General features: G+C 36.5%; 1 protein-coding gene and 1 pseudogene across 2 annotated transcripts; one reads left to right on the top strand and one right to left on the bottom strand.

The window, feature by feature from the left end:
• Positions 1-529: 529 nt before the first annotated feature.
• On the bottom strand, positions 530-7,722 carry LOC120187004 (annotated as a pseudogene).
• Positions 7,723-13,813: 6,091 nt separating this feature from the next.
• On the top strand, positions 13,814-24,828 carry LOC120187165 (diaminopimelate decarboxylase 2, chloroplastic-like). Of its 2 annotated transcripts, XM_039190948.1 has the most exons (8): positions 13,814-14,328; positions 22,004-22,178; positions 22,855-23,004; positions 23,285-23,446; positions 23,761-23,946; positions 24,193-24,315; positions 24,391-24,480; positions 24,682-24,828. In XM_039190948.1, exons 1-8 carry the CDS (start codon positions 13,835-13,837, stop codon positions 24,760-24,762), a joined length of 1,461 nt encoding a protein of 486 aa, XP_039046879.1. In that variant the 5' UTR covers positions 13,814-13,834; the 3' UTR covers positions 24,763-24,828. The 2 variants fall into 2 exon arrangements, with proteins under 2 accessions (XP_039046879.1, XP_039046888.1); XM_039190957.1 differs by lacking the exon at positions 24,193-24,315 and having other exon boundaries at positions 13,815-14,328.
• The last annotated feature ends 323 nt before the right edge of the window (positions 24,829-25,151 follow it).

The following is a 25,151-nucleotide window of genomic DNA, read 5'->3' as shown; positions in this document are numbered from 1 at the left end:
ATATCGTCACCTAATAGTAGCATGGATGACATTTGTATACAACGTGATTATATAATTAATTTTCAATGACAACTAATTATGTCACTAAATTATGTAAGATTTCGTTATTGATGATTTATATCGTCACAAATAATGCATTAAAATCAATTTATATGTATGTGACTAAAGAGATATTGTCACATTTTTAGTGACATAATATATCATTACCTAATAACATTATGAATGATGATTATGCATAACGTCACCATATATAATGTCACCAATATAGTGGCAAAACTAAAAATTGTCACATTTTTAATGACAATATATATTAAAAAAATATTTATACAAATCTAAATAAAAAAATAGTTCACTTGTTGCAAAATAATAAGATTTAAACAAATATTTCACTAAAAACATAATAATTTCATTATGATTGAGAAAAAATCCAACAAAGATCTACATCTTTATAATAATACTAACTCTTTATTTTAATCACGTCCATCGACTTTTATGCAAATCGGCCAAAGACAGATTCTTCCCTTTGAATTTAGAAGTTTGGACCAGCGGCCAGGATCTCCTCAGTCAGTTGTTGTCTTTGCCAATCTTGTAATTGGTGAATGACTCAAAGTTGTTCTTGAACAGTCCGGCCAATTTCAACATCGTCTCCTTGTAAGCCTTCTTGTCATCCCACTGTAATACAATAGTCAGATACATCAAACTTCCAAGGTAAAATCCGAGTAACATATCGTTTAAGGGACAACTTACGGTGTTCTCAGGATGCAAGATCTCGGAAGGCACTCCCTCAATCTCAGTGGGGATCTCTAGCCCAAACACCTCGGTTTTCCGGTAAGTTGCGTTCAAGAGGCTACCAGAGTGAATGGCATCAATGATTTTTCGAGTGTATGGTAACTTGATATGGTTCCCAGACCCATAGCTGCAGAAAAGCCAGTAGTGATTGATTAAACCATTCCTGGAAATATGTAGAATGATACAAACGTTTGCATTGCTGGTTGTTACCTTCCACCAGACCAGCCAGTGTTGACAAGCCACCCCGTTGCCCCATGCTTCTGCATTTTCTCAGCAAGCATGGCTGCATACTTGGTCGGATGCAGCATAATATATTCTGCGCCAAAGCAAGCTGAGAACGTTGTTGTTGGCTCCTTAATACCATCTTCTGTGCCAGCCACCTATATGCATCATCGAACAAGTTCAGCAGTCGAGAGAACCAGATGCCTCTAAAATACATATCACAAAGACAGAAACATACCAAAGCTGTGTAGCCGCTGATGAAATGGTACATGGTTTGAGCCAGACTCAGCTTGCTCACAGGTGGAAGGACACCAAAGGCATCACATGCCAAAAGTATGACATTTTTGGGGTGTGGACCAACGCATGGTATCTTAGCATTGGGAATGTAGTCAATTGGGTAGGCTGCACGAGTGTTCTCTGCAAGCAAAGAAAAATCAATATTAAAGATTACGAGTAGTGTAAAGCATAAATTCATATTATTCTATTATAACATGGCTGACATCAGGGAATTTGGCGTTCAAAGCTTATTTTATCATCTGCTTTCAATTATTCTAATCTTCCATTTGGCATTTTTTAACTAAAATTGAATTGAGAATGTCAACTATGTTCACTACTATCTTTTTCAACAAAAAACTCATTAGATTAATCAGAATACTAAACATGCAGGAAAATTCTTAATGAACAACTAAAATAATCAACCCAAGTCAGTTACATCTCATGATGACTCAGACATGCTTCATCTCATCCATTGGCCACTTTATCAAGTCAAGCCACATGCTAATGTAAACAAAGATTACTAGATTTTGATCGTATATGTACCTGTAACTGATTTGTCACTATAATCCACCTCTCTTGTATGTTCATCAAAAACTACATTTTCCAATACTGCAGAAACTAAGAATTCGAAAGATCAAACCCAACATTACAATTGTTTTCATGTAGTTTGATCATAAACGGGAGAGGGGCATAGCATTTTACCAGTGCCAAATTTAATAGCATTCCAGATATCAGGTTCATTCTCCCTTGAAAGATAGATGCACTTAGCATAACAACCACCTTCAATGTTTGACACGCCGTTGTCACTCCAGCAGTGCTCATCATCTCCGATCAGATACCTGTTGTGGTCGGTAGACAGGGTGGTCTTACCAGTACCTGTTTAAAAATCATCAAAGCAAACTCATTAGTAACGGTGCCTAGTGAAGATAACGGAAAGGACATACATCCTTCTCTTTTCACAAGATAAAAGCTGGAAGAACACATATCGGCCGTGTATTAGAACCGCATTGTGACCTTGACCGATGATACTATACCTGACAATCCAAAGAAGAGGGCAACATCTCCATCGTGTATTAGAATCTGTCTATGGCTTATTTGATGTAATGTAACCCCCTAGACCCAGCATATGCATTTCGACTAAGTCTAGCGGATCACATCCATGATTTTTAAAGACATTTTCCGAAACCCTTATTCGATCAATGTAAAATCACATTATAAATACATTTATAAAAGGATATAATAAATTACGATAAAACCTAACTTATGAATATAAAACTAAATAGTTAAAAATTTAATTTTTAAAACATGTCGTAGAATTTGGATCACTATAAACCAATTATCAATAGCGGAATAATATTCATTTCTGAAACAAATACTTCAAATAAAGGCCCATGCTACCAAAATAAAGTCAACTTGAAATATAAAAGCATTACAAATAGATGTACTTCAAGATATATGTTGATTCTCCAAGTGCTCGATCTGTGGTATCTAACCAACAGTATCTGAAAGGGGAAAAACATTTTTGAAAAGTGAGCTAGGCTCAGTGTGTCCCAATAGTACAATAACCGAGTAATAGTTCAGTAAATCATCATAAAATCATAATGAAGTTTAACTTTTGAAACTCGTAGTTTAAATCTCTTATCCTGTACACCAACCGTAGTTCCCCAGAACTGCGTCCGTAGTGCTACCTTAAGCATACAACAAAAAGAAAGCCTACCTAAGGAAGCCAAAGTCAACGGGTTTGACTGATGATTTGGAGACCTTCGGTTTTGAATTTGGTGAAACGAACTTCGGAAACGGATTCGGCACGTCGAAAAATATCAGAATAGGTATACTCGAACAAAATCAAATGTCATTTAATGACCGTTTAAAACCGGTCAAAGTTATGGTCAAAGGGATTCAATAGTCCACAGTAAAAAATTACAGAAATGTCATTTTTTTAAACAATTACCAAATTATCACTGTTTTAACAATATTTACCAAAATTGCATCGTTTTAACAATAATTACCAAAATATCACTGTTTTAACAATAATTACCAAAATATCACCGTTTTAAAATTAATTACGAAAATAACACCCTTTTTTAAAAATAAATACGAAAATAACACACTTTTAAAAATAATTACGAAAATAACACCATAACCGAAATTAATTACGTATTTATCACTCTTTTAAAACTATTTATCAACAATCTAAACCAACACCAACTATAATATATTTTCAATCTAAACACTGAAATATTATCCAAATTAAACGATCTGACTTTACCTACGACGGATGAACGAAACAAGACAGTTGTTGGAATGGCCAGAATCGACAAAACTTAAAACAACGATCGAGGTTTTAAGTGTTGATTTCCCTTCTCGATTCAGTCTATCTGTGATAGATTTCGGAACTAGGTTAGTCGGGGTTGTACCGATGGTTGCTATTGAGACTGAAGGATACGACGGTGCACCACACCACCGATCGAATGAGGCAGACCGAATGTTCAAGAGTGAGTTTACTGAAAAATTCAGTTTTGGGTTCTGCACGGGAGGGTATTTTTGCAGAATTTATGTGTTAACTCCTAATATAATATAAACCCACCATTATTTGTTTCCAATAAAAAAAACTAAACATGGCATAGTGGGTATGCCTTTGTCTCCACTTCATTTTATTTTATTCTTAGTGCTTATTATTTTATTTGTAGTGCTTATTATTTTATTTATAGTGCTATTAGATATATATATATTTTTCTAGTGGAAAATTATGGGGTAGAGTGTGACAATTCTCCCCCTCTAAAAGAAATTTCGTCCTCGAAATTTACCTTATGAAAATAACTGAGGAAACTGAGCCTCCATTGACTCCAATGTCTCCCAAGTAGCTTCTGAAGGGCCTCGATTACTCCATTGAACTTTGACCATTGGGATACGCCTATTCCGAAGAACTCGCTCATCCATTTCTAAGATCTGAATGGGCTCTTCCTCATAGGATAAATCAGGTCTCAACTCTACCTCTTCAACCTGAATGATGTGACCTGGATCTTGACGGTATCGCCTCAATATAGACACATGAAAGACATCATGAATACGACTGAGCTGGGGAGGCAACTCCAGCTGATATGCAACAGGTCCTACCCTCTTCAATATACAAAATGGTCCAATAAATCTTGGACTTAACTTACCCTTACGCCCAAATCTCAGTACTTTCTTCTACGGGGATACCTTTAAAAAGACCTGATCTCCAACCTCAAATTGTATATCTTTCCTCCTTTGATCTGCATAAGACTTCTGCCTATCAAATGCCTCTTTCAAACGGTTATGAATCAATCTGACTATGTCCTCCGTCTCGCGCACTAACTTGGGTCCCAAAGTCTTCCGATCACGTAACTCAGTCCAACAGATCGGAGTGCGACATCTACGCCCATAGAGTGCTTCGTAGGGTGCTATACGAATGCTGGTCTGGTAACTGTTATTGTAAGCAAATTCAGCCAACGGTAAAAAGTTCTCCCAGCTACCACGAAAATCAATTACGCAGCCCCTCAACATATCCTCCAAAATTTGAATCACTCTCTCAGATTGACCATCAGTTTGTGGGTGAAAGGATGTACTATAATCCAATATTGTTCCCATAGCCGTATGTAGCGCCTTCCAAAATCTCGAAGTAAATCTCGGATCTCGATAAGAAATAATAGAAAATGGAACACCATGTAATCTGAGAATCTCTGAAATATACAATCTCGCCAGCTTGTCCAAAGTATAGTTTACCCGCACAGGAATGAAGTGAGCTGACTTTGTAAGTCTGTCAACAATCACCCAAACTGAATCTTTTTTCGAAGGAGTCAAAGGTAAGCCAGTAACAAAATCCAAAGTAATACGCTCCCATTTTCATTCAAGGATCTTAATAGGCTGTAACAAACCTGATGGATGTTGATGGTCTGCCTTAACTTGCTGACAAGTCAAACACCTAGCCACAAAATCCGAGATGTCCTTCTTCATGCCGACCCAATGATACCTCTCTCTCAAATTCCAGTACATCTTATCTCCACCGGGGTGCATAGCATATGGACTATTTTGAGTCTCATTAAGAATAATCTGCCTCAACTCAGCATCATCAGGCACACAATATCGACCTTTGAAGCATAAAACTTCATCTTGATCAAGGGCGTAATCTAAGCTTGTCCCTTGCTCTATTTGCTCAAAGATGGAAAGCAATGAGCTATCAAGGGATTGCTTAACTTTGATTTCATCAACCAAAGTAGGCTTAACTTGCAATTCTGCTAACAGAGTGCCATCGTCATATAAATTCATCCTGGCCATTAAAGACCTTAACTCCGATACCACTTTTCGACTCAAAGCATCCGCCACAATGTTAGCTTTACCAGGGTGATAATCAATCACACAATCATAATCCTTCAGAAGCTCTGGCCAGCGCCGTTGTCTCAAATTAAGCTCCTTCTGGGTCAGGAGATACTTTAAGCTCTTATGATCCGTGAAAATGTAACACTTCTCTCCATAAAGATAGTGTATCCAAATCTTCAAGGCAAAAATCACTGCTGCTAACTCCAAATCATGGGTCAGATAATTACACTCATGCGGTCGTAGTTGACGGGACGCGTAAGCCACTACCTTACCATCCTGCATTAGAACTCAACCAAGTCCTGAATGTGAAGCATCACTATACACTGTAAAATCCTTCCCAGACTCTGGTTGAATCAACACTGGTGCTTGAGTCAAAACCTCCTTTAATTTCTCAAAGCTCTCCTGTTGTGCCTCGCCCCAGTAAAATGACACGTTCTTCCTTAACAACTTTGTCAAAGGAGCAGCAATGATCGAGAAGCCCTCGACAAAACGTCTATAATATCCAGCCAAGCCCAAGAAACTGCGAATCTCAAAGACGTTCTTGGGTTGCTTCCAATTCAAAATAGCCTCGATCTTGCTTGGATCGACCTGAATACCACGCGCAGAAATAATATACCCCAAAAACGACACTTCTTGAAGCCAAAACTCACACTTACTTAGTTTGACATATATACGATGCTCTCTCAAAGTCTGCAGAACGATCTTCAAATGCTCGTCATGTTCCGCCTCAATACGAGAATATATCATAATATCATCAATGAAGACAACCACAAATTGATCCAAATATGGTCGGAACACACGATTCATCAAATCCATGAAAGCTGCAGGAGCGTTCGTCAAACCAAAAGGCATTACTAAGAATTCATAATGACCATATCTAGTGCGAATGGCCGTCTTTGCAACATCAGATCCTTTAACTTTTAATTGATAATACCCCGAATGAAGATCAATCTTAGAGAATACAGTAGCTCCTCGTAATTGATCAAATAAGTCGTCAATCCTCGGTAGTGGGTACTTATTCTTGATCGTCATCTTGTTCAACTTTCGATAATCAATACATAGCCTTAGCGACCCATCCTTCTTTTTCACGAATAGAATTGGAGCTCCCCATGGTGAGGTACTATGCCTAATAAATCCTCGATCGAATAATTCTTGCAATTGAACCTTCAACTCCTTAAGTTCCTTTGGAGCCATGCGATAAGGTGCCATAGAAATAGGTGCAGATCCTGGATAAGTCTTAATCTCGAACTCTACCTCTTTATCAGGAGGTAACCCAGGCAACTCTTCCGGAAAGACATCAGGGAACTCGCTAACTGTACGAATCTCCTCAATCGTGGACAATGAACCTTTAGTGTTCAAAATACAGGCAATGAAAGTATCATATCCCTTCCTAATCATACGATCAATTTCCATAGCTGAAACTATATTGGAGAGATAGCCACGTCGTTCACCAATTAACACAACAGTCCGACCATCCGAAGTCTTCAGAGTAGCTCTCTTGTATTCGCAATCCAAATTTACCTTGTGTTCATTCAACCAATCTATCCCAAGAATTAAATCAAACTCTTCTAAAGGAAGTTCCATAAGATCAACGAGAAAAATTTCTCCCTGAACCTCCAATGGACAACACCGAAGTACTTTATTCACTAACACTGACTGTCCTACTGGACTCGTAACCGTAACAGTATTATCAGTGTTCTCAATCAAAATCTGAAGGTTTCGAGATACTGAACTCGATATATAGGAGTGTGTCGAACCATTGTCCAGTAATGCAAAATATATAATAAAATAAATAGTAAATATACCTGCAATAACCTCAGGCACATCTCTATCATCCCGACGTCTGGTGGCATAAATCAAAGCTTGTTGTCTAGCCTCTGAAACTGCAGGCTCTCGACTCTGCTGGGGTCGAGCTCTACTATCGGCTCTGGATACTGATCCATAAGGCTTTTCCTGATTATGACCTCTAGTTGGGGTCTGTACTGAAGCCTGAGAACGCACAGGAGTCTGGGTAACAGTCCGCTTTGACGAAGCTAACTGTGGACAATCCCTCTGAAAATGATCATTGGATCCACACTGATAGCATACCCCCATTTTCTTACGACACTCTCATGTGTGTCATTTACCACAATACTCACAAAGGGGTCCATGAGGCCACAATGAAGAACCACCTCGACTGACAACTGAGGGTGAATATGGTGCAGGCCTAGAACTGGTATTGCTTCTCAAAGGACCCGAAGTACGAGTCTTCTTTCCAGGACGTGCGGAGAACTCGTTTGGGCCAGAAAATCTCCCAGACCGCTCTCGATCAATATGGTCTCTTGTTGGAGCCAAGGACTCTACCTCCTCAGCATTCTTCGCTCTGTCTACCAGCACATCAAAAATCTCATCCTAATGGGTCACAACCTGCCTATGCAACTCGTATCTGATTCCAAGGGCAAATTTACGACATCGATCTCTCTCGGTAGGTACCATACTGACTCTATATTTCAGCAACTTCAAGAACTCAATCTCATACTCAGAAACGATCATGTCTCCTTGAACCAAGTCTTGGAACTGCTGTCATCTCTGAGCTAAATAGTGCTCTCCCATAAAACGGCTCCGAAAGCGCTCCTTAAAGAAACCCCAGGTCAAACGATCAGCCAAAACACTACTGACCACTGACTCCCACCAGGTGTGGGCATTGCCATCTAACATCACAACTACACCCAGATATCTCTTAGTTGGGTCCAAACCCAACTGATCCATACGTCTCTCAGTATCTTGGAGCCAATCTTCAGCTTCAGTAGGAGCTCCACCAATCTGTCCCCCAAAAGTTCTGACTCCATTGGTAATTAGAGTCTACGAAATAGAAACCTCGGATACAACACCAGCAGCTCTTACCGCTCCCTGTATCAACTGCAAAAATTGTCTGCCAAACATCCAAAGCAACTCCGGTAGACTCAGACGTAATATCGGTCACTCTTTATGATCGGTAAAGTCATGACAGTAGTAGCAGTATGAGGCAAATTCGTCGGGGTCGTAGGAGCAGGATCACCTGTCGGAGGTGGGGGATCTACTCGAATCTCATCGATCGGGTCTGCGAATCTAGCCACTCGTCCTCGCCCACGGCTAGTTCGACGTCCACGTCTAGTACTCTTTTTGGTGGATCTCGTGTTTACTACAGAAGATGAAACCTAGGGTTAGATAAGCACTTGGAGTCTCGAACACAATTTAAATCATAAAAAACTTTGTGACATGGCCTTAGTAACTTGTTTTTTTAAAATATTTCAAAACCGTATTTTCAATTTGGACTCATACACAGTCCGAGGTTTAAAAACCAAAAGCTTTGATACCAAATAAATATAACCCCCTAGACCCAGCCTATGCGTTTCGACTAAGTCTAGCGGATCACATCCATGATTTTTAAAGACATTTTTCGAAACCCTTATTCGATCAATGTAAAATCACATTATAAATACATTTATAAAAGGATATAATAAATTACGATAAAACCTAACTCATGAATATAAAACTAAATAGTTAAAAATTTAATTTTTAAAACATGTCGTAGAATTTGGATCACTATAAACCAATTATCAATAGCGGAATAATATTCATTTCTGAAACAAATACTTCAAATAAAGGCCCATGCTACCAAAATAAAGTCAACTTGAAATATAAAAGCATTACAAATAGATGTACTTCAAGATATATGTTGATTCTCCAAGTGCTCGATCTGGGGTATCAACCAACAGTATCTGAAAGGGAAAAAACATTTTCGAAAAGTGAGCTAGGCTCAGTGTGTCCCAATAGTACAATAAAATCATAGTAGGTACAATAACCGAGTAATAGTTCAGTAAATCATCATAAAATCATAATGAAGTTTAACTTTTGAAACTCGTAGTTTAAATCCCTTCTCCTGTACACCAACCGCAGTTCCCCAGAACTGCGTCCGTAGGGCTACCTTAAGCACACAGCAAAAAGGAAGCCTACCTAAGGATAAGCTTTTGGGCCTGTATCCTTAGGTCCGTAGGGCTTACTCTAAACACACAGCAAAGAGGGCCAACCTAATAGAGCATCTTGGGGCTCGTGAGCCTACCCAGGAGTCCATTAAGTCCGTAAGGTTTACCAGCTTGATCGGAGCTATACCTCTGTAATTCAATCCAACCCAAAATCAGTATTTCAAAAATACTATTTATGCAGTAAGCATAATTTCCATAAATCAGTAAACATCATTATCATATATTAATGAAAACCAATAGTCATATATCAGTCATTGTCCATAAACCATCAATAAACAATAAATCATAGCTTTCAATGTACTATATTTCAAAACAGATAAAACAATTAAATAGTACTTAGGGAACATACCTCGATAATAGGATCAAACTGTAGATCTACTGAGTACTGGCCTCGTCACGCTCTGCTACAGTTTTCGAACCTAATTCATAATAACACTACATTACTAGAGGGTAACATAATCAATTTCTGAAATTATAAGATTTACGGGTCATACGGGTAAATATTGGCACACACGGTTTAACTGATCTAGAGGAGATGGGTCGAGTTGTCGGGCGATCAGGATAGTCTCTTGTACCTTCAAATAATAATCATTTATCAGTCTCAAGTCTTACTTAATCATTCAAAGCAAAAACTCTTAAGTACATATGCACTTTTTCGGGTTTGACTATCAATTTGGAGACTTTAGCATCTTAATTTGACTAAACAGATTACAGAATCGAAATTAGGACGTCGAAAAACATAAAGTATGACTTTTCAAAAATTCAAATTTTTGGTCAAAGTCAAAGTCAACAGGTTTGACTGATGATTTGGAGACCTTCGGTTTTGAATTTGGCAAAACGGACTTCGAAAACGGATTCGGCACGTCGAAAAATGTCAGAATAGGTATGCTCGAACAAAATCAAATGTCATTTAATGACCATTTAAAACCGGTCAAAGTTATGGTCAAAGGGGTTCAATAGTCCACAGTAAAAAATTACAGAAATATCATATTTTTAAACAATTACCAAATTATCACTGTTTTAACAATAATTGCCAAAATATCATCGTTTTAAAATTAATTACGAAAATAACACCCTTTTTTAAAAATAAATACAAAAATAACACACTTTTAAAAATAATTACGAAAATAACACCATAACCGAAATTAATTACATATTTATCAACAATCTAAACCAACACCAACTATAATATGTTTTCAATCTAAACACTGAAATATTATCCAAATTAAACGATCTGAATTTACCTACGGCGGATGAACGAAACAAGATAGTTGTTGGAATGGCCAGAATCGACAAAACTTAAAACGACGATCAGGGTTTTAAGTGTCGATTTCCCTTCTCGATTCAGTCTATCTGTGATAGATTTAGGAACTAGGTTAGTCGGGGTTGTACCGATGGTTGCTACTGAGACTAAAGGACACGACGGTGCACCACACCACCGATCGAAGGAGGCAGGTCGAATGTTCAAGAGTGAGTTTACTGAAAAATTCAGTTTTGGGTTCTACACGGGAGGGTATTTTTGCAGAATTTATGTGTTAACTCCTAATATAATATAAACCCACCATTATTTGTTTCCAATAAAAAAAACTAAACATGGCATAGTGGGTATGCCTTTGTCTCCACTTCATTTTATTTTATTTTTAGTGCTATTATAATATTTATAGTGCTTATTATTTTATTTATAGTGCTTATTATTTTATCTATAGTGCTATTAGATATATATATTTTTTTCTAGTGGAAAATTATGGGGCAGAGTGTGACATGTAATCAGATGGTAAATAATGCAAATTTTGCAACAGATTTTAACAAAATTTAAAACAAAAAACTAACAATTATTTTGTAAAAAGCAGCAGCATTTAGAAAAAAATCAGAAATCGAATAATAAAACTAACCCTAAATCATATGAATTCAACAATATCGGGAAAAATCATATTTAACAACGAGGAAAATAAATTTAAAAGAAAAAAACAATTACCTGCAAATTAAAGTTGGAGAAACCTTTGTACTACTCCGGTCTGAATCAAAACAAAAAATAATTATAAAAATAATAAAACTATAAAGCAAAATTATCTCAATATAGAATATAGAAAAGAATTTTCTTATTTCACTACTTGTTTATGATAGTATTCTTAACCCTAAAGTAAGTCAAATACATATATGATTTTATAAAATGAATAAGGAAAACAATAATGATTCATTATGAATGAGAAAAAATCTTGCTATACATAAGGAATATTCAATTTTATGATAGGGAACATAAATATTATTTGGAGGGAAGTTGAAAAATTACCTCCAATATATCTAAACATAATTATTAAAAATTATAAAAATATAAAAAATTTAGATAAATTAAAAATAATTTAAAATAGTAAAAAGATTTCTCTTTCGAAATATTAAAAGTATAAAATAATTGAAGTAAATACTATTTTTCACTATTTCATAATAAATAATTAATCCGATGTAAAGTTTGATTCAATTAAAAATGTGTTTGGAGGAACAATAATAATCCTAAAAAAATTTAAAACGAATACATGTGTATGAGAATTATAAATAATTGTATGATTTTTATTGTATCTTATATGAAGTATAAGATTATTAAAACCTTAAATTGATTGTACTATAAATAACCGTATTAATTATATTTATTTTTTATTATATTATTTTTATAATTTAATTTTTTATGACACTTGTTTTACAATATTAGTTTTTTTTTATATAAAAGAGTAATATTTTATATTTTAAAATTATTGATGTTATATGTATCTAAATATACTAAAACTTTATGGGTATTTCTATGATCAAGTATAAATATATATTTTTTCCTAAACACTTTGATTTAACATCATGAAAATCATAGAAGTATAATAATATATAAAAATTCATCTGCTCATTTCTTTTTAACAGTTTATTATTTTATGTTTTACTCTAAAAAAATTTGCAATTGAGATAATCTAATATAGAATAAGGTCAATAAAATAAAAATACAAAAAATATATAAATTGCATAATTTAATAAGGTTGTAAAATTATATTATTTTTTAACATTAACTGACATAATTTCACGACGTCTTTTAAAATCATCATATAAAAAGAGAGATAAAAACAAGTGACAAATAATTGATTTCATCGTGCTAAAACTAATTTTTGTGACAATAATAAAATGTCACTTTTAGTGTCTTATAAAATATGACAAATTAAATTGTCACGAATAAAACTTATTAGTGACAAATGTGCAACGCCACTATTTCAATATAATAAATCGTCACTAATATCTGTTTTTCATTGGAGACGATTTTACAACGTCATTATTTTATCTAAATGTCATTAAAAGGTTTCCCACCAAAAAATTTTGTGGAAAGATTTTGGTGTCAAACATATAGTGACAAAAATCAATGACTATTTTTAAAATTGTCATAAAAGATATACCATTAATTAATAAATATGACGAAAATAAAAAAATGTCACATTATAGTATGTTTTGTGATGATATAAGTAACGTCATATAGAAATTTTGTCATAAATTGACAAATTTGTTATAGTGATAGGAGTCTGGACTAGGGCTAACAGAGAAAGGGATAGGTTTATATAACAAGTGACCATCAAATATAGTTATTTCTTAACATAGATTGTTCAGGTTTACTATTTTTGGCAACGTCTTAAAAAAGAACCTTGAGATTTTGTTTAGAGTTTGGCGATATGCATGCACCTCTATTCAAAACCCAATTTTGTGTCTTAAACTCATCAACTGTCTTCACCCTTTTCTCGGCAGATGCCACATTCAAATAGACTATTTGAATAACATAATGATATATTTTGTCACTATTATTTAGAAAAAGGTTATATTTTGGTCACTGAAATATAGACCGCTAAATAAAGGAGCATATAAACAAAAATATCCCACCAGTGTAAAAATCTATATAAACAAAATCTATTATATAAACAGAATCTCACTGATTTGAATTTTAACTAACAAAATGAAAGAGTAGAAGAAATAAATATGAGAAATATATATATAAACAAAACATATTATTAAGTAGTAATATGTAAAACCTAACACTTGTGAAAATAACATTAAATAGTAAAAAAATGATTTTTTCTAATAAACTAGTCTATTCCCACTGAATAGTTTCCACAATACAAGATGTTTTCCCTTTATTAAGCTACAGCCAACAAACGCAGATTAGTGCATTTTTTTCATCATCAATGGCGGCTACTCCCCATCCCTCTCACTCCCCATCTCTTCCCCGAACCCTAAACCACCCATTAACCCCAAACCCATTTTCCAAACTCTCCGTTTTGCCCCTCAAAACTTCCAAAAATCTCTTCAAGCACCCTTCCTTCTCCCTCAAAGCTATTCTCTCTGAAAACCCTGCTAAAACCCTCAACACCACTTTTCAACATTGTTTCGCCAAATCCCCAGATGGGTTTCTCTGCTGTGAGGATACCAAGGTCCAGGACGTCATGGAAAAGGTAGAAAAGAGACCGTTTTATTTGTACAGTAAGCCTCAAATTACTAGGAATGTGGAAGCTTATAAGGAGGCTCTGGAAGGGTTGAAGAATTCCATTATTGGATACGCGATTAAGGCGAACAATAATTACAAGATTTTGCAGCATTTGAGGAAGTTGGGTTGCGGTGCTGTGCTTGTTAGTGGCAATGAACTCAAGTTGGCTCTTGGTGCCGGCTTCGATCCAACTAAGTAAATTCCTTATACTGAACAATGCTTACTTTTGTTTTTCATTTTGTTCTTGTTCGTATTTTCGTCAGCTTCCCTTTTTTTACTCCGCCTTTAGATTAAAAAATTTTAATTTTGTGAATAAATTCATTATTTTGCTTTCTATAGTGTGCAATTATGATTGATTGCCCGCTGCATTTTTATCACTTGTTTATTTTTAATTTTTTATAATTATTTTGATTAATTTTGCATTTGACTAATGCATCATTTTTGTGAAAAAAGAAGAAGGTAATAAAAAGCTAGTTGTAAAAGCAGCAGTCAAATTTCAAAGAAAGCTTTTGGTATTCAATTTTTTGAGTGATTAGCTAGGTTGTATTCTTAAGCTTGTCATGTTGTTTAGAGTAAGTGCTGCAATCTCAGAAGGAGTGCCTTTTCACTACATTAAGTAACCGCTTAACGTGGATAACCACTTTTGCTCGTCAATTACATATAATATTATACTAGGGCTTTTGAAGTTGATTATTTGAACTAGGGCTGAAAATCGGACGAGTCGTGCGAGTATTGTTGAGTTCAACTCGACTTGAAAGTTCGTGAACTTAAAATTATCAAGTTCGACTCGAATTCAAAATCAAAAACTAAAGCTCAACTCAAGTTCAAAAAATTTGAACTCGAAAAATTGTCACACTTAGCTGGATTGCAGCTCGAATTCAAGCTCAAATCTTAACCTTAAGTACATAAAAACCTTACACTGCAATTTTTTTTAAAAAACAACATATAATATTAATACTATTAATAATTTAATTTAAAAAATTAAAATTTTTCGACAATAAGGCATCATTGTAAGATCTTCCATCCCTAACACTCCTGTTAAAAACAACTTTCTGTATTGACCCTGATGTATCAGCAGAGATCATATTTGAAGTCATCGCCAACGAACTATTTGCCCTACTGACCTGGCCCGAGCTTCCTTAAACCTTGCAGCACCAACTTTGATTCTCCAGCCATCAACCAGAGAGCCATTCAGATTATAAATAGCTCTACTAAGACTTTCCTCATTATCAAAATGAACAAAAGCAAAAGTGAAAAATTTGTATTTCAGATTCCTAGTTTCTCTAGGAATGAACACTCTAACAACTGGACCCTGCTTTGAGAACAACTCCCTTAACTCTCGACGAGACACTTTTTTACTTAGATTATCAACGAACGCCGACCATACTTTCTCGGAAGAAACCTTGCCTTTCAAATCTTCTCTCTCTACGTCTCTAACTCTCTCACTCATTTTACACGACTATGGGAAGGGTTGAAATTTTTTTGGGAAATGTACATTCCCTTAGAGAGTTCCAGCTGGGTGAAAAGGTCATTAACGGGGATCATTAAACATTATTTTGAGTTAGAATCAGTCCAGAAAGCTCTAGTGCTTGCAGGCTTTGAAGTTCAGATTGCCAGTTGGGGTTATGTCTGGAATTCATGTGTTCTGACTTTCAAGTCGAATAAAGAAATGAGGGAGGCATGGCTGATGAAAAAAGATGAGCTATATTTTTGGTTTGATAGATTGGAACCCTTACTAAATAAGGATGGTATTCCAATGGCTTTCTGTCTAGTAGAGCTATTCGGGGTTCTTTTTTCATGTTGGCAAATCTCCTTCTTGGAACGTTTAGCAGGGAATTGGGGATTGGTGGAAGACATCCATGAAGATTCAAAGAATATAGCAGATCTCTCGAAGGTGAAGATTCTGATTAGGGTGGCTAGCCCTTTTGATGTCCCAGATGTGATATCTATTGGTTCTTATGGAAGATCTTCTAAAGTTAAGATTAAGTTGGGTTCGATGTTTGATTATTCCTCAGTGTTTCCTTACAAGTCGCTAGCAGGAAGTTCCGATGTAAGTCCAATTGGTGAGAAGTTCTCTGAACAGGAAGACGACAAGTGTATGTCAGGTAGTAAGAAGTAGGGTCAATGGTGGGCACATGGCTTCAGCAAACACAAGATAATGGGCGGAATGAAGGTGGTGAGGAATATTCTGGGGAAAAGTCCTTCACGAAACACAACATGAATGGGTTGTCAGTTAAGTTGGAATCTGAGGTCTTGGGCTGTGAGAGGGAGTGGCTCAGACTCCTTTAGCCCAATATGTTTCAAATTGGGAATCCTGTTCCCCTGTTTCTAATTTTAGTCTTGGGCCTACTGTTAAAATTATGTGGGATGGGCAAGATAACTCTAATAAGTTCCAGACTCCTTTAGAGTCTAATGAGGAGGAAAGAGGCTTATTAGCAGAAAAGGAAATTGAGGGCGTCCAGGAAGTTGATGGTTATGGTACAGGTAAGGAGGTTAATGGTAAGTTGCTACAGAAGGAGAATGGAATTTGCAAGCAGAGTAATAATCACTGGAAATTGGGATTTCCGGTTTCAGCTGGTTTATCAATTAAAAGTATTGATGGAAAGAGGAGCAGAGGTCGCTTTACAAGAGTCTACAGAAGATCAAGAGGTAGAAGAATTTGGTTAAGATCGAGGAAGGAGGATAATAAAATTTTCTCTCAGGTTATTCTGAATAAAGAACAAAATTTTTCTGAAGGCACTATTAGCTGGTTTCTTCAGAAAACAGGGGAACTAAACAGGATGTCGATGTCATTTGTTCTGTTAATGATCAGAATACATCTTTGGTTCCTTTTTTTTGTAATAATCATTCTGAGGACTGGTTAATATTTATACTGTCTTTTCTCCTTTCTGCTTCAGAGATATGTAGGAATTACAGAAGGGAAATGAGAGTTTTAACCAGGGAAGCTGTGGACCTGGTTAATATTTATACTGTCTTTTCTCCTCAGTTTTCGAAATTGGTGGAGGAAGCAATGGCAACTTGGGAAGTTTGTCAGTTGCTAGGTATTTCTTTCAAGGAGGGGAAGAAGACTTTCATTGAAAAAATTATAAGTCTTGAGTATGGCTCGGAGGTAGTTAGGGAAGGTTGATTTCTCAGGGAAGATTAAGGGGATTATTTTTGTTTTTCTATGATGAAGTTAAAGCTATCTATTATGACATGGAATGTTAGAGGATTGGGTAGAAAAGAGAAGCAAAGGGCTGTGCAGAGATTAGTGTCTAATCATTGCCCTCATTTTCTGTGGTTGCAGGAAACTAAATCGGATAATATTCACAAATCTTTTATTAGGTGTGGTTTAAACAACTTGCAAGGGTTTATTAAGTCCCCTTCAGTTGGTGCTTCAGGGGGTTTACTAAGTTGCTAGAATGACAATATTTTTGAGTTGGAAAATCAGTTTATTTCCAGTAGATTCATTGCTATTACTGGGAGGTTTCGTGCCAATAATTTCAGATGTAGATTCATTAATGTCTATGGTCCTTATGTTGAGGAGGAGAAAGGAGGCTTCTTTAAAGAGTTAGGCATGTTTATTGGAGGCCACAGTGATCCTATTTGTGTTGGAGGGGACCTAAATGTTTATCTTCATGAGGACGAGAAGATGGGTAGAGCTCAAAATAGGAATTCAGTAGAGATTTTCAGTCAATTTCTGATCATCACAGGTTTAATTGATCTGCCATTGAGTGGAGGTCGGTTTACTTGGTGTATAACCAAGATTCCCCAACCTATGTTAGACTGGACAGATTTTTTGTTGATAGTCAATTCTTGGCTGCTTTTCCAATTTAATTCAATCTCTACTGCCCAGGTCTGTGTCTGACCATAATGCAGTAATTATTGAAAATGGTAGGGTTAATTGGGGAAAGAAACTTTTCAAACATTTTAATTATCTGATGGATGAAGCTGGTTTCGAGGATTTGGTCAGCTTCTCAATTCGAGATTGTAAGAAAAATCAGAGGAATGCTGGAATTTTCAACATTCTGAAAAATACCAAAATTGCAATAAAAATTTGGGCAGGGAGGAGAGACAAGTTTCCAGGGGATTTGATTTCAGATCTTGAATTGAAGATTCAAAAGCTAGAAGCGGATGTTCATCATGGACTTATTGGTTACAATAATGAGATAGCACGAGTTGAAGGTGTTAAGATCAGAATTGTGGAGGCTGTATAGATAGAGGAGCAGATTTGGTTCCAGAAATCAAGATCGAAGTGGGTAGAAGATGGTGACAGAAACACGAGATATTTTCACACATGTGCTTCAGTTAGGAGGAAAAGAAATGCCTTGAGTGCTCTACTTGTCAATGGAACTTTGTTCATGACCCGATTGTTATTAAGTCAACAGTCAGAGATCACTTTTTCAAGGCTTTCAATGATCAGTTTACCCTACAAGTGGAAGACATGGGGTTGGATTTTTCCAATATTTCACTCGAGCAGAGTTTGAGATTAGAGAAAGAATTCACTGAGGAGGAAATTTGGGAGTCTTTAGAGTCCTATAATGGGAATAAAGCTCCTGGGCCATCCGGTATAAATATGGGATTCTTTAAAAGATTTTGGAATGTGCTTAAGGGAGATGTCATGAAGTTCTTCAATAACTTCTATTTGGGGAAAGAGTGGGAACATGGTATTAATCATACCTTTATTACACTTATCCCTAAGGTATCTAATAGCGCTGACCTTGATGACTTTAGACCTATTAGCTTAGTTGGTGGATTATATAAGATCCTCTATAAGTGTCTTTCGAGGAGGTTGAGGAGCTGTATTTCAGAATTAATCAGTCCTACACAATTCGCTTTTATACCAGGTCGACAAATATTAGATTGCTCTTTAATTGCCAATGAAGGAATAGACTTTTTGAGGAAAAATGAACTCAAAGGTTGTGTTTTCAAAGCTAATTTCAAGAAAGCTTATGATTCGGTGGATTGGAAATTTGTTTTTAGTTATGGAGAAAATAGGTTTCGGTTCCAAGCTGGATCAGAAAATGTGTTACCACGGCTTCTGTTTCTGTTCTTGTTAATGGAGTCCCTACTGAGGAAATTCCTATGGCAAAGGGACTTAGACAGGGATGTCCTTTATCCCCTTTGTTTAATTTTATTGGTGAACTCCTTAATTTACTGATTTTAAAGGCTGTTTCACAGGGGTTGTTTTCTGGACTGGTTATTGGGAGGGATGAGGGGTCTTTTAATCTCTCTCACTTACAGTTTGCGGATGATCTCATTATCTTTAGTGGTGCTTCGAAAATGCAAATTCTAAACGTGAAAAGGGTGCTTAGAGTGTTCCAAGTTATTTCGGGTTTACATCTAAATATGAAGAAATGCAAGCTGTTTGCTGTGAATTTCAATGATAAGGAAGTGCATGAGTGGGCTAACACTATTGCTTGTTCAGTTGGTAGCTTTCCTTCTGAATATCTAGGACTTCCTTTGGGGGCTTCTAGGAATTCTGCTGCTATTTGGAATACAGTGATTAGTAATATTTCCAAAAAATTAACAGGATGGAAGGTTGCCTCTCTTTCTTTAGCAGGGAGACTGGTCTTGATTAAGTCGATTCTATGTTCGCTCCCTATTTATTATTTATCTCTATTTAAGATACCAGCATCGGTTCTTAAAACCCTCAATTCAATGATGTCAAATTTCTATGGGGAGGGGAAGTTGATAAAAGTAAGATCCACTGGGTTAGCTGGCCGAATGTATGCAAATCAAAGATGGAGGGGGGTTTGGGTTTGTTGAACCTAAACTTGATGAATAGAGCACTTCTAGAAAAATGATCTTGGAGGTATGCAAACGAAACGGGGTCTGTTTGGAGGGATTTTATTTGTTCTAAATATAATTTGGATCCTTCTTTGTTATTGTTTGACAGTAAGACTCCAAATAAAGTTTCTTGGATTTGGAGATCAGTGGTTAATAACCACTTTAAAGATGACCCTATTGGCTCTAAGTTGAGAAGTATGTGTTATGTTTTAGTTGGAGATGGCAAATTTATTCGGTTCTGGCAGGACATTTGGGCTTTGGATTATCCTTTTCTGCTTATTTTCCCTAGACTGTTTTCATTTCCATCAACAAGACAGGCAAATTATTTGAGTTTGGGGAGTATAGATCTTCCGGCTGGATTTGAGACGTGTAGTTTCGTAGGAACTTAAATGACTGGGAGATAGAGCAGTGGGCTAATTTGATGGTTGTCATCTCGACTTTTGCTCTATCTATGGATAGTTCGGATAGGATGATTTGGAAAGGGTCTGGGGATGGGGTGTTCACTGTTAAATCTGTTGTTAATCTCTGTTCATCCGGTTCTTTAGGTTCGGAGGAGGCCTACTTTTGGAATAAGATTGTTTGGAGGGGTCAGCTGCCACCAAAAGTAGAGTCCTTTATGTGGCAGGTTGTTCTAGGGAGGTTGGCTATTAAAACAGAACTGGTGAAAAGAGGAATTTCAGGAATTCATAACCTGTTATGCCCTCTTTGCATGATGGAGGAAGAGTCTCCTTCGCATTTGTTTTTCTCTTGTTCGGTGGTGTGGTCTGTTTGGAACAAATTCCTCAACTTTTGGAAGATTAAAACAGTTTTCCATTCTAATGCGAAAAGTTTTCTCCTGGCTTGGGATGCGTTGAGGACTGATTCTCCGATTTGGTCTCTCATTCCAGGGGTTGTTATTTGGACTACTTGGAAATTGAGGAACTTAATTGTATTTGAATGAGGGAAGTTGGATGAGGTTGAATTTTTCTTCTTAGCAAGGTTTAGGCTTGCTTCCTGGTTCCTAGCAAATAATAAAGGGGTGTATATTCTTAAAGACTCTTATTTCAGACTCCTCTTTAGGGGACTCTTGTTCCATCCATTCTAATCTGATTATGTCTACGCTTCCTTGGCATCCTCCTCCTATGGGTTTTGTGAAAATTAATGTTGATGCAACTACGACTAAGGATTGGAAAAAAGCGGTTTAGGAGGAGTTTTAAAAGATTCCTCTGGATCTACCTTAGGTTCTTTTAAGGAGCCTGCTCGTCCGGGGCCTCCGACCTTTATGGAGTTGAAAGCTATTCAAAAGGGGCTACTATTCTATGCTGATTTTCGAGAAAGGCTACAGGACCGGTTGATTATCGAAAGTGACAGCAAAATGGCAGTGGATTGGGTTAAGGGGTTGATTTCTGTCCTGATGTTTATGCTTCTTTGGTTAGAGACATTGTTCACAGGTTTAATATGTTCGAAGGTGTGGTTAGATGGGTAAATAGGACAGCCAATCTTGAGGATGATGCCTTAGCTAAAGAAGGAATCGGTTGATTTAATGTTGATGTATATGGGTCGCAAGGTTGTTTTGTGTTTACCTGCCTATGTTTAGTGCATTTATAGGGATGTATCTTATGTATATTATTGTTATATTCAATAAAATCCTAAGGCACTCTTTTCCTCCTTCCGCTGATTAAGGAGCTTACCTACAAGCACCTTTAATCAAGAAGGAGATTTTAATGAGCCTGAAATTCTTATAAAAAAAATTAAAATTTTTAATATATCATTTTTTAAGTTACTAACAAGCTTTTCGATTACTGTATCAAATAGCTCGCTTCGGCTCGTTAAGAACTCGAGTCGAACCCGTTCGAATCGAGTGTTGACTGAGCTTGAGTTGAACTCGAGTAGCTTGCGATCTAGCTCGTCTTATTGAGTCTTGCTTGTCATTGTCAATGCTAGACTCTTTAGGTTGGTGTTGCACTTGTCATTACAATGAAATATGATATTTAATGGATCTATCTGGCTCTAAGATGCGCTAGGCTATGTTAAATTTGTTTGTTACTATGAGTAGGAATCATTTGGTTGTTCCTGTTGACTGTTTATTTAGCTTGATTGGTGTTATTATCTAAATATACAGGTGTATATTTAATGGGAATGGGAAGATCTTGGAAGATTTGGTACTAGCTTCCAAAGAAGGTGTTTTTGTGAACGTGGATAGTGAGTTTGATCTGGAGAATATTGTTGCAGCTGCAAGAATTGCTGGCAGAAAGATTAATGTTTTGCTTCGGATCAACCCTGATGTGGATCCTCAGGTAATGTGGTATTTATACTATTAACTACATGGCCATTAAGGTGTGTGGTCTAGACATGTTTTTATAAAGAAGATAACTTTGGAAAACTCAATTGATCAAACTTGGTTTTAAGCTGACCTTAGACAATACATGTACACATAAAATAGTTCGAAACAACTTGCATTCTAGTGTAATTATTATATGGCGCATGAGGACCTAGTTCTGCCGCTATACATGGCTCTCTCATAGTACTACATATTGGTTTACTGAAGTGTGATCAACAGAAATTTCAACCCAATTTTTGGAAAACCAGCATGCGTACTTTAACCTCTATCATCTAATCCTTTGCATGATGATATTCTCTCCCTTAAACCACCTCATGGCTGCCTTTTTATCCCATTTTTCTCTTGCACCAGTTTTAGTGTACTCAAGAACCAGATTATTGTTCCTTAGCTTGAAATCCATCTGCCTACTGCACTCTACTCTCAGCTCTCAAGTTGATGATCCATGATGGGATGGCTATTAAATTTACTTAAGATGATTCCTTTTTGGTAATGCAACTTAAACCTAGCTTTGAGGATTACATTAATTCTAGGAGAGGACATTAAAGAATTAAGATAGACGTGATACCGGGAGCATGCTTTTCAACTGAATTTTAATTAGGTTATGACAATATGACTTTGCAATTAATCTGCAGGTTCATCCATATGTTGCTACCGGAAACAAGAACTCTAAATTTGGTATTAGGAATGAGAAGCTGCAGTGGTTTCTGGATGCTGTAAAGGCACACCCTAATGAACTGAAGCTTGTGGGGGCCCATTGTCATCTTGGTTCTACCATTACCAAGGTATCAACAACATTAAGTTTATTTTACTTACCTTTCTGCAAGTTAAATCTGGCAAGAGAGAAATTTGAGGGTAGGTTTCTGTGGTTAATACTTCTCGGATTACCAAGTTAACTGATGCTAGATCAACTGGTACTTGTTGATTGTTACAAAAGTTGTTTCTTGGATTCTCCTATCAGTTTGTCAACATTGTTTATTTTGTGTGTTACATTGTTGTTTGTCTGAATCTATTTCACGAATTACTCATCAAATTCTAATGAAACTCTCATGTATTGTTGTTCAGGTGGACATTTTCAGGGATGCTGCTGTTCTTATGGTCAATTACATTGATGAAATTCGTGCCCAAGGGTTTGAAGTTGATTATTTGAACATTGGAGGTGGTTTGGGGATAGATTACTACCATAGTGGTTCCGTCCTTCCCACACCTAGAGATCTCATTGACACTGTAAGGCTCAGACCTCTAAATCTTGCAAATTGTTGTCATAACATCTATGGCTGGCTTATTCATGCATGAATTTTTTTTTTTTGTCTAGCTGGTGGAAGAAATAGGAGTTCCGTAGCAGCCACTTAATGGTTTTTTAATACTTTAAAATAAACTGATCTGCGCATCTTGAGTTACAGTTCAAAATATAAAATGCTATGGTATTTACCATGTCCATGTTCCTTTTTCTATCATATATGAAGTACCGATATTGATATGCTAGGAGTGTTCATTTTGGCTAATATTATTTCTTTTTCTTTATTCGCTGGTTGTTGTAGGTCAGAGAATTGGTAATTTCAAGAAATCTTAATCTCATCATTGAACCAGGGAGATCACTCATTGCAAATACTTGCTGCTTAGTCAATCGTGTCACCGGAGTCAAAACTAATGGAACAAAAAATTTCATTGTTATTGATGGCAGTATGGCTGAACTTATCCGTCCTAGTCTTTATGATGCTTACCAAGTAAGTATCATTGGTTCCAATCATCAACCATCAAGTTTGAGCTTTGATGAACATGCAAATACAGTCAAAATTACCTAGCAGTTGATTTTAACGATGCCTCTGTCCTAGGTGCAGTCCATTGAACTCAGGACCAAATAGTTGAACTTTTCAAGATATGAATTACAACCCTAGTCGAGTTTTGTTGTGTTCTAAATCATAAATTTATATCCGTACTGTTTCAATAAACCCATTCATATATGATTGCAGCATATAGAGTTGGTTTCTCCTGCTCCTCCTGATGCAGAGGTTTCTACCTTCGATATTGTTGGCCCTGTTTGTGAATCTGCAGATTTCTTGGGAAAGGAGAGAGAACTTCCCACCCTAGCTAGGGTATCTAGTTTTATCCATATAATGGACTGATTGAAGTATCAATTATCTGGATTAATCAAGATTCTATTTTCGCAGGGGACTGGCCTGGTCGTGCACGATGCAGGTGCTTACTGCATGAGCATGGCATCAACTTATAATCTCAAGATGCGCCCACCTGAGTACTGGGTAACACAATTTAACCTTGTTTCTATTTATGGCAAGTTCATTTTCAAATCAGCAATTATCCTCATCAGCATGATCATTTCTTAGCATTGGTTCGTGTTAAATTGATTGTTAGACGAAAGTTTCTGCATATAGTTGTTGAATGATGATTTCCCTGAAAAAAAGAGAAGAAGATAAATTAGGGTTTCAAACTAATGGTTTCAGGTTGAAGAAGATGGATCAGTGACCAAGATACGGCACGGGGAAACATTTGAAGATCACATGAGGTTTTTTGAAGGTCTTTAGTTTGATCAAAGAATAGATGCTTGTTCGAGGCTTGAAATTGGATTAGAATGTATTATGTGCATGAGTTTTCATTCAATGAACTGTTGATTTTTAAATAAAGCCTATTCAGTGTTCCGACAATTAAAATGATTAATGTTGGTAGATCCTTCGTTTCCGTTCTTAGCTCTTCATCTTCTACTGCTTGGACTTGTTCCGGATGCAGTGCGGCAGCTGCATCATCTCGACTGTCGTTTAGCTTGGTTTCAAGCAACTGAATTGGACCCTCTAACGCCGCTTCAATCCCGTCTTCAATCAACAACTCATCCACTTCTGCAGGGGTCACCTTCGTTGTCGTCAGCAAATCCTTGATCTCCGTGAACCGTGGCTGCTCTGTTATCCCGAGGTAATTG

Source organism: Hibiscus syriacus, unplaced genomic scaffold (assembly GCF_006381635.1).
Source record: "Hibiscus syriacus cultivar Baekdansim isolate YM2019G1 unplaced genomic scaffold, ASM638163v2 tig00004035_pilon, whole genome shotgun sequence".
Classification (NCBI taxonomy): Eukaryota; Viridiplantae; Streptophyta; class Magnoliopsida; order Malvales; family Malvaceae; genus Hibiscus; species Hibiscus syriacus.
This window is presented reverse-complemented; position numbering and strand designations above follow the sequence as displayed.